Source organism: Balearica regulorum, chromosome 5 (genome assembly GCF_011004875.1).
Source record: "Balearica regulorum gibbericeps isolate bBalReg1 chromosome 5, bBalReg1.pri, whole genome shotgun sequence".
Lineage (NCBI taxonomy): Eukaryota > Metazoa > Chordata > Aves > Gruiformes > Gruidae > Balearica > Balearica regulorum.
Window position 1 is genome coordinate 4,566,502 of NC_046188.1, and position 14,671 is coordinate 4,581,172.

At 57.9% G+C, this 14,671-nt stretch overlaps 1 protein-coding gene across 4 annotated transcripts in view; it reads left to right on the forward strand.

The window, feature by feature from the left end:
• The window catches only part of SAMD4A (sterile alpha motif domain containing 4A), a 107,447-nt gene extending 95,747 nt beyond the window's left edge, over positions 1-11,700 (forward strand). For 2 of the 4 annotated variants that reach the window (XM_075753228.1, XM_075753230.1), the window contains 7 exons: positions 799-1,093; positions 2,492-2,577; positions 4,447-4,565; positions 6,822-7,023; positions 7,325-7,451; positions 9,223-9,306; positions 11,482-11,700. In XM_075753228.1, coding sequence (XP_075609343.1) covers positions 799-1,093; positions 2,492-2,577; positions 4,447-4,565; positions 6,822-7,023; positions 7,325-7,451; positions 9,223-9,306; positions 11,482-11,510 — 942 coding nt within the window. In that variant the 3' untranslated portion in view covers positions 11,511-11,700. Of the gene's footprint in view, positions 1-798; positions 1,094-2,491; positions 2,578-4,446; positions 4,566-6,821; positions 7,024-7,324; positions 7,452-9,222; positions 10,486-11,481 lie in introns of those variants that run through there. The other 2 variants (XM_075753227.1, XM_075753229.1) reach the window with 1 other exon arrangement.
• The last annotated feature ends 2,971 nt before the right edge of the window (positions 11,701-14,671 follow it).

Here is a 14,671-nt window from a genome sequence, read left to right on the forward strand (position 1 = left end):
TCAATGTGGGAGGAGGATCTGGCCATAGGAAGGGATGATCCACACTCATAACCTAGAGCAAGGCTGGGAGCGTCCCCAAATCCTCTCTGTCCCAGGTGGACCTCCCTCAGGATCTCCATCTGGGATATTTTTGCTATAGGGATAGAAATTCACCTTAAGTGGGACATCCCCACTTTGCTGCTGCAGGACGGGCTCCTGCATCCCAGCCTGGTCCTGGACTTTCTCCTGGTGGTCCCAGGGCATAAGGATGCTATCGCAGGCTCTTTGTGGCAGAGCAGTTGGAGAGCCAGGCTCGAAGGCAGTGCTGGAAACTGGAGACAAGGCCATTTTAAAACATAGAATTGAAATTAAATACAGCTGAAATGTCACGATTGAGGGATTGCTGGGGAAGGAGCAAGATACCTGCTGGTCTGGGCGTTGAAATCTCAGGCTCTGAGATTCTCATGGGGTTCCCATCTTCCTGGTGGAAATTTGGAAATGCTGAAGCTGGATTGTTGCTGGTTTTGGGTGCCAGTAGTTAACCAGGCATATTTATCTGTGGGGATTCAGGTCCGAACACATCCGTGGATAATCAGACATGGTCTCTGCAGCAGCTCCACACTCCTCTGGTCTAAGCAAAAGACCCGGTGAATGAACCACAGCTGGTGAATATGGGCTGCAGCAGGGTCCTGGAGCAGGAGCGAGGCCCCTGGCTTTGCTGGGGATTTTCGGAGGGGGCACCAGTAGGGGTCTGGTTCGTAGCTGATGTCCTGCTGTCCCTGCAGAGACAAAACCTCTTCTCTCCACTTCAATCCGCAGGACATCCTGGAAGGTGGCAACTTGCGTGTCCCACTGCAGGAACTACACCAAATGATCCTCACCCCCATCAAAGCCTACTCTTCCCAAAACTCGAGCACGGAGGAGCACAGCCGGGACGTGGACTCGCATCACCCCTCCTCCCTGATCGGCTCAGACAGCCAAGGCTCGGACTGCAAGGACTCTGCCGCAGGGGGGATGCAGCAGCACCATTTGCCGGGATGCGAGGGCGAGTCGGGGGGGGCCCCTTTGCCCGAAGGTGACCTGCCCGGACAGTTCACCAGAGTGATGGGGAAAGGTGAGCGGCTGTCCCTTGGTACTGGCCTCCTCGCTCGGGAGGGCTGCTTCGGGGCAGGGTGCGTGCGGTGGCGGTGCTGGCAGCAGCCTTTCCCTGCACCCCTGCGAGCCCCAGTCCAGGGGGTGATGATTTTTTTGAGGCCCCCCCCCACTGTGCTGTGGCAAGAGGTAAGAGCTCGGGGAGGGAGGTGGGCAGTGATTTTTGGGAGGGGCAGTGGTGGGACAGGCTGCCTGCCCCAGCTCAGAGGTGGATAGCATCTTCTGCCTGCCCCAGCTCAGAGCCCTGGGGGCATCCTGCGGGTCCAGAGCTGTTTTCGGCAGCATCCCTTGGACTTGCTCTCTTTGGGGGGATGTAGCAGTGGTGCATGGGCTGGACGTGGGCCATCTGGAGTAAAAAATCAGCAGTGTCCAAGCCCCCAGTTTAGGTGAGGACATCCAAAACGCTCGGGTGCCGGTCCATGGTTTCATGCCTGATGCGGGGTACACAGCTTTGTATCAGAGTTAGCACACAGGGAGGAGCGATGTGAGGTGGGGACCGACCTCCTGTGCCATATACAGGGCTCTTCGGGCAAATTTCTATCAGCTTGGATGTGTCCTAACGCCCGTCGGTGGCACCTGAGGTGTCGGTGCTGGCTGCGTGGAGGGGAGGGGAGTCTCATCTGCAGGCTCATGCAGGAGACCGGGAGCAGAAACTTGTTGGGGTGCCACGAAGAAATCTCAGCCCTGTCCCAATTTCAGACTTTTTTTGCAAAAAATAGACGAGATGTTTTCTATATAAAAATTTGGTGCAAAATTTCTGACCGGCTAATTGACTGCATGCACAGACACCCGGGTTGGTGGCCCCATTTCCAGCCTGCTGATGAATTCAGCCCGTGGCTAATGCCTCCGTCACACCCGAAGCTGTACGTATGACACAAGCCTTACCAGGACGAGGTGTCCTCCTCCCTGCCTGGGGCTATGACAGCAGAGACTCATTTCTCTGCGAACTCATTTCCACTTGCTTTTATGGCATTCATTCCAAAAGAGGTTAAAAATCCATTGGGATCCGTGGGAATCCGTTTGCAGCAGGGGCAAATTTTGGCCATAGGAGCAGGAGCTCTCCCAGCGCCGGCTCTTGCCTAGGAAAAGGGAATAATCCTGTGCCCCTGATATGCTTAGGTCTAATTTTGGTGACTCCAGTGGTGTTACTCTGGATTTACACCATCATAATGGAGAACAAAATCTGGCCCTAAATATAGGACGGCACGGCAGGAATTGGGGAAGGGCCTTTTTTCTCACTGATGACAAGACTCCCCCGTGGGACAAGGGAAACAGGACTTCCAAGGCGTTCGCTGACCCCCCTGGACCCCAGCTCCATGTCCACATGCCCATTTCTCTTCTCTTCTCTTTTTTTTTCCAGTTTGCACGCAACTTTTAGTTTCCCGACCCGACGAAGAGAATATAAGTTCCTATTTACAGCTCATAGACAAATGTCTAATCCACGAGGTGAGTCGTGACGGATCATCTAAAACTGTTGTTCTCATCACTTAGAAACTGTTTCCAAAGTGTCTGTTTATATAAACCTTTTGGTTTCTAACACAAATATTTTTGGGGGGTATTAATAGTAATTCTGACAGAGCAGGGCTGGAGCAGGCGGTAGCTCCAACGTGGTGCAGGGAAATGTCGCTTCTCCCCCACGCTCTCTTAATTGCCAAGACCCGGAGCTGGGAAATTCATCTGGCTCGTGACAATCCGACCGGCAGCTGGATGAACGCGCAGGCGGTTTCTATCAGACAGACCCGGCGATCCCTCGGCGTTGCCGCCTCTTGTTTTGCAGCGCTTGGTCTTGGGATTTTGCCAGGCGATGGTTTGGGATGGCCGTAGCCGTGCCGCAGGGCTCCGGCGCGCTCCTGCCCGGTGGCAGGGAGGGATGACTGGCGTCCCCGGTGTCCTGCAGCATTTCGTACCCATGTTGGCTGCGCCTGGAAGAACAAGCCGCTTCTCATCGCCTGTCCGTGTGGCAGGGATGGGGGGGAAGATTGCACACTCTCTCGTAGGAGCTGTGGGCTTTAAACATTGCTCTTATTTGCTTATAAAAAAAAAATACGCTGTCAAAGCAGGGAAGAATCTCCTCTGGAGAGGGCTGGTGGCTGCAAACCCCAAAATGTGCTGCTGCACGCCACGTGGAAGAGGAGAGAGGCGGCTCGAAGCCCCTTTCCTCGCAGCTGAAGCCGGTGCCTGAGCCGCGCTTGCGCAAAGGTGTGACCCGTGCACCTCTGCAGGGCCAAGCGCGGGGGATCTTGAATCGGGACGAAATCGTTGGATACTGGGCAAAACGCAAGTGTTTCAACAGGGGTTTTTTTTTTTGAGCTGTGCTCCCGGACACCCCTGTCCATCACGGTGGAGATTTCGATTTCGGTGGGGTTTGCTGACAGGCCCAGGGCTGGAGAACAAAGCCAGGAGGACGCAGAGCTGCCGAGGGGCTCGTTTTCCCGCAGCGCCCGGGATGGACGTGGTGACGCAGCGTCACCGCGCCGGTGCCAGCCTGTGTCCCAGGACCACCGTCTGCGTCAGCTCCGGCGTAATCAGTGCCGGGAGAGAGCGTCTCCTCCGGAGGGCGGTTTGGAGCAATCAAGTCAGGCGCTAATTAGCCTCCAAATTATCCTCCAGAGATCTCCGCTCCTCTCTGCCGGCGGCGTGGAGACGTTGGGTGTCTAAAGTTAGCTGTGGTGGGCACGTGGGTGTCCCCGTAACCCAGACTGCCTGCCTGGAGGTCTGGGGCGTTTCGGGAGGAGGTCTGTCCCCTGCATGGGTAACCTTCGCAGGGAGTCCGGGCGGGTGACGGGGCTCACCCCGGGTGACCTCCCGCAGAGGCTGTCGGTGCCAGGAGCGAAGCCGAGCTCTGCCTAGCCCCGAGAAGGGAGATAGGACGCGGGATTCCGCAGAGCAGCTCTTCTTTCCAAATCCCAGCTTTTTCCCACCCCGGCAGCGTTTTCCAGGTGACAAGTGTCACCCCTGGCAGGGACCAGCCTGATGGCGTGGGGAGCCAGGTGCCCGTGCGGCAGCACACGCGATGGGTCTGGGGGCTAGCAGGGGTGGCGGGGCGGGGGGGGGGCTTTGGGGAAGCCCTGCTCTGCCCAGGGCCATCGCTCTGGGGCTCAGGGGACGCTGCCGGAGTGTTCTGTCCCCCGAGATGAATAAATCCTTGAGAGACACCAGGGTTTCCCTCCGGACTTACCAGTGAGGCTCAACTCACGCCACCGCCTGCTCCGGCTGCTTTTCGTCACGCACACCCACACGTGCATCCCCGCTCGCTTCGTCCAGAAGAATATTCTCATGATGTTTCCTATTTTTCTCTCTTTTTTTGGGGGGCAGGCGTTTACAGAGATCCAGAAGAAGCGGCTGCTGTCATGGAAACAGCAGGTGCAGAAACTCTTTCGGTCTTTCCCTCGGAAATCCCTCCTGGAGCTGTCGGGCTATCGGCAGCAGAGGAGGTACGCGGGATTTCGGGAGGGGAGGGAGGGACGCAGGGGCCGGCGAGGGCATCTCGAGTGGGACCGATGTCTCCCGACAGGGAGGGACGGATCCTGCCAGGTTCAGAGCCACGTTTTGGGAGGGAGGAGGGTTGGAAAAGCTTCAGCAATAAAACCCCAGGCGCTGGCTGGAAGGGAAAGCGGCAATAAGTTTGCTTGCGTGTGTGGTCGGCGCCTACCCCACCGATCCCCACCGCGTCTCCCTGGCTCCGAACCCGGCGCTTCCCAGTTGTGCGGCGTATCCCCGGCACTGGGCGGCCGGCTCTGCCCCTGCCCCTGCCCTTTGCTAATTACATCAGTGCTGGAGTTTCACCAAAAAGCCATCAACCGGCAAAAAAAAAAAAAAAAGCTCGGAGGGTGCAGAGCCAGGGGCCTGCGGTCCGAAAGGCGGGTAGGGCTGTGCTGTGAGCACCGTGTTTGCTCGCTTCCAAAGTGATGGTGGATTTTGGGTGATCCTGGAAAGCGTTTGGCTTATGGCAAGAACAGATATTTTTTTTAGACCGGTTTTAACAACAGCGTCAGCCTTTTGTTTTCGCTCTGCTACGTCTGTTTTATTGCAGTCTTGTGTGAGTTCTTTTTTTCTCAGACAGACAAAGAGGTTTGGAGATAACTGGGAGGGTTGGGACAGCCGAGGTGGAAGTTCAGAAGGAAGGAGCGTAGAACCCAAGTGTTCCCCAGTGCCACGAAACGGAATATTTTGGAATGGAAAAAACAAGCGGTTTGAATGTTCGTGGCAGGACCAGAAGCAGAATAGACGTGAGCGAAGGTTTCTGATGGACCCGTTTGCTCTGGACCGTCACCGGTGCAGCAGTTGAGCTGTGCATCCAGGCTGACCCCACGCTCAGGGTAGAGCCGCTGACCTGAAGCGGTCCCAGTCCCTTTCCCGGGGCTGCCCAGGGTGCTCTCCAGTTCCCTTGCTGCTTTTGGGTGGTTTGCAATGTGCGGCTCTTCTCCTTCTGCTCCTGGGAAGCTGCGGGCGAGGAAGGAGCACACGGCCAGTCCTGCTTTTTTCCATGGGGATTTAATGGCAAGAGCCGTTTATTGGATGAGGTTTAAAGAAACCTCGTCGTACTTCTACCTAGTAAATTTACGCGGTTTTGGGATCCCAGCGTGTTAATGTCATCTGAAGCATGTTTGCAGCCACCCGCTCAAGCAGGAGAGACGAGGGCTGGGAGGAAGGTGAGCTGAAACATCTGCGAGGGTCACCAAGTGCTGGAGAAGGGCCGAGGGGACCGGGGAGCGTTTGAGGAACCGCAGCTGGGGGTTTGCAGAGTGTTCCTCTCCTTGGCTGTGCTTAAACCTGAGAACGGCGTCGCAGTCCTGCCGCCCGGCAAATCGGGCAGAGATGCCAAGCCGGCGTTGCGTGGCGAGGAGGCCGGTGCTGCGTGTCTTTCCGAGGCTTAGCTCATTATTTTTGTGGCGTTCCTCTGGTTTTAAGTGGAAAAACCCACAGGGGGAGGGATGCCGGCGTGCGCGACCCTCCCCAAGCAGGAGGAAAGATGGTTTTGTGTCCTGAGATCGGTGTCTTGGGTCGTTGGTGGCCCCATGGTCTTGGGTCCGGATGGTTTTGCTCTGCCCACAGGGAGGTGGATGAAGGTTTGCGGTGCAGAGAGGGGAGCGGGTGCAGAGCCCCTGTGCCTTGTATGCAGGAAGGTGCCTTTCGCTCAGCCCCTCCCTAGGAAATCCTGTCAGGTCCTTTTAACCAAGTTTCACAGAACTTGAGAAGTCTCAGAGAGGACCGTGTTCGTAAAAATGAACCTCCTGGAAAGGGAGAAGGTCCAACCTTCAAACATTCCCAGCAGAGAAAACCCAACAGCAGGAGCTGAACCTTTATCAGACACTAGAGAATCCACAGACGAGAGATCTGTTTTGTACAGCTCAAACGCATGAAGAGTTTAAGTCAAAACCCAAGAAATCCGGTGCCGCTAGCTCCAGTGCCTGGGGAGTTACCGGTGGTATTGCAGCTTGCAGTGAAGAACAGGCCTGTTTCGCAGGAGTAAAATAACTTTTAAAAAAATGAATGTGAACCTGAGAACTGCAGGAGGGAGGGCTCGGGGTGGCGAGCGTCGGTACGGGGCTTCGCGACGACACAGGGCCACCCTCGGGACGTTCGGCTGTTGGTCTGAGCGCACCACGCCAGCCGCTCGCGCCCGCGCCCGCAGCGCCGTCCCCTTGCAGGGGCCGATTTCTCACCCTCGGCGCTTTCTCTCTCCGCAGCCGAGGCTTTGGCCAGTCAAACTCCTTACCGACAGCCGGATCTGCGGGGGCAGGACTGGGCCGGCGAAACCCCCGCCAGTTCCAGATCCCCTCCCGCAACCTCCCCACCGCCCGCCTGGGGCTGCTGGGCCCCAGTGGGCTGCTGGGCACCCCCCAGCGCAGCCCCGCCGCCAGCCCCGCCATCCTCAAGCAAGGCAGACAGGTTGGTCAGCATCTCCAGCTTTTCCATCCTTTCCATACAAGCTTCCTTTGCTTTTCCTCCTCTAACTTGTCTGGATTCCCATTTTTCCCCCCCCCGTTCAAGCAAACGAGAGCGGTTTGCAGGTGTCTGGGTTGCATTCGCCTCCGTGCCGTGGGGTGCAGACGAAGGGACAGGGATGGGGGGGGGGGGGCGGGCAAACCGAGAGGCGAAGGGAGGAGAGATGAGCCCAAGGGGGTTATAAACACACGGCCCAGAGGCCTCCCTTTTACATCTCGCACCCCTTTTTGTTTCCTTCCCGCAGAACCTCTGGTTTGCCAACCCCGGGGGCAGCAACAGCATGCCCAGCCGGAGCCACAGCTCGGTGCAAAGGACGCGCTCGCTGCCGGTCCACACCTCCCCGCAGACCATGCTGATGTTTCAGCAGCCAGGTAGGAAGCAGACGTTTGCTTTTTCGCTTAGCTGCAGCCTGGCAAGACGAGGGGGGGGGGCTGCGTGAAAGGAGCCGTGCCGGTGAGCCTTGCCGCAGGCACATCGCCCGTGCCGGCACAGCACGCTCCGGCACGCTTGCAGCCGCGCTTGCAGCACCGGCTGGCACAGCCCGAGCAGGGTGTCGGTGACACTAGTTGGATTACAGGGTTGATTGAACCGGAGACATCACCGGAGGGATTTTTGACCCTGTATATAACACCTTGACCCTATATGTAACGGTGCTGCCGCCTTACCTGGCTTGCTTCTGAGGGGCTTCGTGCCAGGCGGGGAAGGCGGTAGCTCTTCCGTCACCTTTTTTTGCTCGCACGTGGACGTGGAGACCCGGTGTGGAGGGACTTGGTACGCTCGAGGGCAGTTCTCTTTACAACGCATGTGATGGGCAGCGTCTCCGTGTCGGTGCTTCCTTCCCAAACACTGCAAAAATGCTCCCCTGTATAGGAGCATCCTCTGATTCATGGGGGTTCCTGCTGAACCTGGAGCATCCATCCCAGGAGGACGTTCGTGCCTTTTTCTCTCTGCATCCCTTCGCTAGCCTTTACCCGTGCCTTTTCTCACCAACACACCATAACAATTTATACCGCGGGATGGGGAGTTACACCCCCCACGTAAACTAAACCTCATCCCTAAGCTTCTGCCGTGGTTTCAGCTTGGCAGCTCCCCTGGCATCACACGCCTGCCGTGTTTTAACTGCATAATTTAGGCTGCAAATGTCCTGTACGGCAAAAGCAGCGTCTGTTCTTGGTATTGGTTAAACACCAGGACAAGGGCACGTTTCTGCAGGCGCTGAAGGACAATAAATGGGTTTCTCTTTGTGTGTTAGCCTGCGGTGAGTAAGGGCGTAGGAGGATTGCAGAGCCAAAGATGCGGATCGAGTCAGGAGGAAAATAAGTAATAGTGGGGCCAGGCTCCCGAAATACTTTTCATCGGGCTGCGGGGACCTCAACCCCCCCGGACCTCGTCCCGTGTTCCTGCAGGCTGGTGGCAAGCAGGAGGTGCACAGGCTGTATGTGCAAAGCTTTGTGCCGCAAAGAGGAGAGCATTTAGGTGCTGTATGGATCGGACCGGGGCGTCGCAGCCTTTGCCCCCCCTCCTCCTTTTTTTTTTGTGCTCGCACACCCCCTCCCCGGGCACATGGCAGCAGGACCGTGGGCAACCCAACGGCAGCCGAGCTGGCCAGGGAAAAGCCGGCCGGCGGCTGTGCCGGTCTGTGCTGCCATCCCACGTCTGAGCGCTAACCCTGCCTGCACGCTGCCTGCACGGGCAGCTCCCAGCCCCGCCGCTCTCCGGGGCCGCTTTTTACGGTATCAAGGATTTTTGCAGGCCCTGAGCAAGGGGAGAGCCTGGGGCTGACCCTCCTGGGGTGGGGGGGGGTGTCCCGCTCTCACCCCAGCTCCACCCCAGCATCTCTAACAGGCGCCTGAACCCCTCATTTCCATCCGCCTTCCGGCCGCAATGCCGTTGAGTCCCCCCAGATTTCGCCCTTATCGATAGCAAACGGGAGCGATGGCAGTTTGCACAGACGCCTCTCGCCGGACGTGATTGCACCGGGAAGCACGGCGCTGCCAGAGTCCAGCCACGCGGTCAGACCCTCCTGGGGCATCGTTCGGGTGGTTTCCTACCCCACGTGCACCCGCTCCGGCGGCAGCAGAGCAGGCAGGGGGTGCGGGGCGGGTGCCCTGACCAAGGTCTCGTGTCCCTTTCTCCCTGCAGAGTTCCAGGTGCCGGTGACTGAACCTGACATCAACAACAGGCTGGAGTCCCTGTGCCTGAGCATGACGGAGCACGCGCTCAGCGGTGAGCACTCCCTCCTCCTCGGGCTCTTCCAGCACGTCCACGCAGCCTCCGCCGAGCCCCCCGGCACCTGCCCCTGCCCCGCGCCCCCCAAAAGCTGGGACAGGCTGTGGCTGTGAGGGGACAGGACGGCGGCAGGGCTGGATGCAGGGATGCTCCTGGGGATGCTCCCGGGGATGCTCCCGGGGGAGGTTGGACGGGGACGTGGGCTTCTCTCGGCAAGGTCCGCAGGGCAGAGGGGTAAAAGCGAACACAGGGATCGCACCCAGCACTAGTGGAGTCTGTGCTTATTAGCCACTAGTTAGCTTGCTAATAATAATTAGTATTAGCTCGCTAGTCTGTTATTAGTTCTCGATAAAGCCTTTGCCACCAGAGTGCTCGAAAATGGTTCACAGGCTTTGGAGTATTTTACCCTTGTGCCACCAGCGTCCCTCGTTTGGCCGGGGGGTGCGGGAGCCCCCAGGCACGGAGCTCAAACCCTGCCGCGGGCTGCAGGGCGCTGTGCCGGGAGCTGTGCCGGAAGCTGTGCCGGGAGCTGTGCCGGCGGTGCCTGGGGCGGCTGCGGGTGCCAGCCTGGGTGGGCAGATAGCGGGCACGGGGAGGGAGGAGGACCAGGTGGAAAAAAGGACAGGAAAGGTGGAAAAGGCAGCAGCAGCGTGATGGAGAGGCCAGCGCAGCAAAAAGCACCGGCCCCAGAAGTGCCCAGTACCCCTTGCCGATGCACCGGACCCCCGAGCACGAACGATGACTCCCCAGCGATGGGACGAGTGTGGCCGCCTGCATTGCCCAGACCCTCCCGAATAACCAGCTTGGGTCTCGCCCCGGCAATCCCCGGACTGCATCCAACGGTTGAGGACGGGAGCCCGTGGGGAAGACGGTGCCGCCGGGTTCCCCCCATCGGCGTGGCTCCCTGCAGCGATGCGACGGCCCGTCCCAGGGAGAGGGACGCGGGAGCAAGGACTGTCGGAGGCAGCAGGGCCCCCGCAGCGCCGCGGCGGCATCCCCAGCCGGGAAAACAAGGACACTTCTGTCACCCGAAGCGTTTCTCCGGCGTGTGCCCAGGCGAGGCTTAGCTGTCTTGTTCCTCTGCAGGGTACTGTTCCTCCGAGTTATTTTTTCCAGGTTGCATACCCTGAGCCTCTCCAAACCGGTCGTGCTATAAATAGCTCTTAAAAAAATAAACCTTCAGGGGAGAAAAAAAAAAAAAAAAAAAAAAAAGGCGTAACAAACCTGTTTGTTTTTAGTTTTGAGGAGGGAGGCGGCTCTGATGCCCCGGGTAGAGTAACAGGGAGTGCTGTGTTTGGGGGCTGCCCCGGGAGCCAACCCCCCCCCCACCACCCCGCCACTCTCCATCCCGGGGCTGGGGGTTTGGGATGGGGGCCGGCGGGCAGTCGGGGCTGGAGGAGGGCTGGAGGGTCGGAAATGCCGTTGGGTGTTGATTTCTGGCCCCGTAAGAGCTGCTGACACCTGGGGTGGGGGGGGGGGGTGGGGGGGATGGAGGAGGGGGGTGCTGCTGGCAGCGGGGGCGTTTGTGCGGTTTTGGGATGGATCGGGGCTGGGGCTGGCTGCCTCCCTGCCGTCACGGGGCGCTGGGGGACGGGGGCTCTGGGGAGGCAGAAATGACTCCTGGGGGAGGGGGGTTGGTTTCCCGCCACGAATCTCAGATGGAGGAAAATTTCGCATCCTCTGCAGCACGGGCGTTGCAGGGCTGGGTTAGCTGGGGGGCAAGCAGCCCCCCCAGACCGGCTCCATCCCTGTCCCCCTGCTCCTGGGCAGCAGGTTGTGGACCTGCCCCGTTGCGGGGGGGAGGAGGGGGGAAGGGGGGGCGTCCAAAACTGGCACCCACCTTGCGGCGAGTCCGTGCTGCCCAGAAAGCCCCTCTGCTCCTGGGAAGGGGACGTGGGGACGTGGCAGGAGGCCTGGACCAGTGCTGGGACAGCAGCTGGGGGAGGCTGGGGGGCTGCCGTGGGGCAGGGACAGACGGTGGCACGGAGACGCCGGCGGAGTGCCGACACCCCAAAATCCTTCTGCATCCCCTCGGGGAGATGCGTGGGTGGGGGTGGCGCAGGGGCTGTGGGTTGGGGCTGCTCTGGGGGTCCATCTCCCCCGGCGCGGCGGGGGGTTACCATGAGCGGCTGCTCGCCGGGGCTGCTCCTCACTCTCCTTTCCCGCTTGCAGATGGTGTCGACCGAACCTCCACGATCTAGAAGGCGTCGCGACGGGGACGCTGGCCGGGAGAACAACTGCTGCGGGTCCAGCGGCGAGGTCGGGGCTTGCAGGGAGCCTCAGCGATAGCTTGCATCCTTTCTCCTCTCTCTCCTCTCCTCTTTCTCTCTCTCCTGTTTTAATTTTGTGAATGTGTAGATTGTCCTTGTGAACATATCATTAGACTTGGAATTTGTGTTGTCATTTATTACATCCATGCTGGGGGGGGGTGGAAACGGCAAAAAAAAAAAAAAAAAATCAACGACAATGATGAAAAAGCATGGGGGGGGCAGGGGGGGACGCGGCAGGAGAGTGCTGACAACGGAGGGTTCACCAGAGCACCGTGGGCAAACCCTGTTTCTGGACGAGGATACAAATGAATATCGAATATCGTGCGGATGTGTGTGACCAAAAACCCTTCGGGGAGGATTTGCCTGTCCTGCCGGGGGCTTCAGGGCCGCTGGTCCCGTCCCTTGAGTTTCGCTGTGTCAGGCATGGACTGGCCCGGTGAGCCCAGATTTTTTTTTTTTTTTCTTTCAAAAAACAAAAATAACCCCAAAATTTCCTTTCAGTTTAGCCAAGAGCATCCGCAGTTTCGAGGCAGCGTTGTGCACAGGGCAGCGGAGGCGGAGGGTCGACGGGCGCAGGGTCGGCCCCCCCCCCCATCTCCATGACCCTGACGTGGGGTGCGGGGATGGAGCCGGGGGGTGCGGGGGCGTCTCGCCCGGCGGAGGGTCCCGGGGGATGTCAGCGAATTGGGGGGAACGCTGGGTGAGTGTCCCCGTCTCTTGCCTTGCCTGCACGGGTACCGGGAAGGTGCTGCATCCTGGCTTTACACATCTCCCCCAGCCGGCCCAAACCCCACCTGAGGGGCTTTTCCAGCCCTGGGGCGGCCGGTGAGGGATGACGGAGGCTTGGGGGCGAGCGTGCGGTTTTATTTAGCCAAATAAAACCCAGGCCCCAGAGGGTACCAAAATGCCGCTTCGCAGCCCCATTTTCTTGGCATTAAACGCGTGCCAAAGAAAAGACGTGGCCGGCGGTGGCTCAGCTGCCCCCTCGCCCGCCGCTGCTTTGCTTTTGATGACGGGGAATGAAATGTGGTCCGAGGGCATTAAATGGATAAATGCCACACCGCACCGCTCCAGCCCGTGCTCAAAGCGCGATCGGGGCCAGCAAAGCCATCGGTGCCCGCAGCGATGCTCGGCGTAGCGACGGCTTTGCTCCTGCTGATGCTGCTCCTGGTCCTCTGATGGAATGATAATACGTTTAAAATTAATTCCCGAAGCTACGGGGGGTGCAGCAATATTTCTAAAAATCGACTTGGCCGTGAGCACCGACGGGCAGCGGTGGGTGCCGGGACCGGCCGGAGCAGGGCTGGGGGCTAAGGGAGAACTGGAGCATTGGCTGGGCCGGCGGGGATGGGAGATGTGTGAATCCATTTGCTGTGCAGCGTTTTGAAGTTGTTTTCTAAAAAGAAAAAAAAAAAGGCAAAAAAAGTGCCAAATGCAACGTTTTAGGTTTGCTGTTCCTTGGTGGCCTGCTTCCCGCCAGGCAGGAGATGGCGGGGGGGAGGGTACGGGGGAGTGGGGAGCGGAGAAGGGAAAACCCGAAAGCGAGGGAGGTTGGGAAGAGGTGTGAGGAGGTGAAGGCGGAGCGGGGGCCGGGGGCGGGGGGGGGTTGAGCCGCAGGCGCCGGCCGGCGCTGGGGACCTGGGTCACCCCCCGAGCACCCCCGGGTTGTACGAAACCGAGGTGTGAGCAGAACCGCCCGTAGCGGGAGCTTTCCTTGGGGAAGGCTCAAATGTATTTACGGAGCTGAAATTCTATTTATTCCTTCGCTGACTAGAGAAACAGAGGTTATCTGATTGTTAAGAGATATTATTTTGGATATATTACTTATTAACTCACTATGGCTGGTAACCATGATAATGTCTGTTATTAACAACCACCAAATAATACAATTGTTTTTTTTTCCTTTTGTTCAAAAAAAAAAAAAAAAGCTTATTTTCCATTGACAGTGTATAGGTTAATAATGACTTAGTTGTGTTTGCTGTTTCTTGGTTTGTTTTTTTTTTAAGTAAAAGAAAAAAAAAAAGTGGCTTCAGTTGCGTTCGGGAAGTCCTGCCTGGCTCTGGGGTGCCTGTGCTGAGTGCAGGTAGCAGAGCTGCAGATAAATATTTTTAAAAAAAAAAAAAAAAAAAGGAAAAAAAAAACCAAACCTCGAATCCTAAAAGAAAATAAAAATTATTTATAAAAAGAAAAAAAGAAAAAAAAATACCACAACAGTTGCATGAGTGAGGCTGTGAAGTCAAATCTTTAGTAATAACGCGGCAGTGCCTTTCTTTTTTGTATTCACCCGTTCACCCCACGTGCAACTGTTTTGTACCACGCGCGCGTCGTGGCGAGGGAGATGTCGCCGCCGCGGGGACCCTCGGCGTCGGGTGGGCATCTCCCCCTCCCCGCTCTCCCAGAGACAGCCCCCCCAGCCCCCCCAGCGCCCGCCGGGGACCTTTTACTGGTGCTGTTCCCCTGAGGCGTCCCCGGCTGCAGCGGGGGAGGCCGGCCAGCTCAGCGCCCAAGTGTCCTTGGGTCCGGCGGATGCTCCCCGCGGCTGCGACACCCAGGGAGAAAAAAAAAAAAAGAAAATAGCCCTTTACTTTCGAGGTGTCGTCCCCCCCCTCCCCGGGGGACAAGCCCTGAGCTCGACTGGACTTGAGCTGGGCTTTGCCTTGGCTTGCTCAGCTCATTCCAAAATTGGGAGGGCGGCGGGGCGGAGGGGGGGTCGAGCCCGGCCAGCATCCAGCAGGAAAATCCAAAACTGTGATTTACGCCCGCGAGCGGCGCGGAGCGAAGCTCGAGTTTGGTCAGCACTTAGGGAAACTCTTTCTGTTGTCACCTTTCTCCATGTCGGGGTGCGGCCGTGCCCCAGGTTTGGCTTTCTGAATGTGCCTGATGGAAAGTGGGTCCTGCAGACGTCTATAATTTGCACACAGCGACGATAACACTAAAGTTGATTTTATACGAGTCATCAGAGTTTGCAAAGTGAGTTTTATTTTTTGTATTCCTTTATCTTTACTTAAAGGTGAATGTGTATTCCTCTGGGAGGAATAGGAAGAAAACAAACAAACAAAAAAAAAAAAACAGGAATGTTAATAATGTTAAAC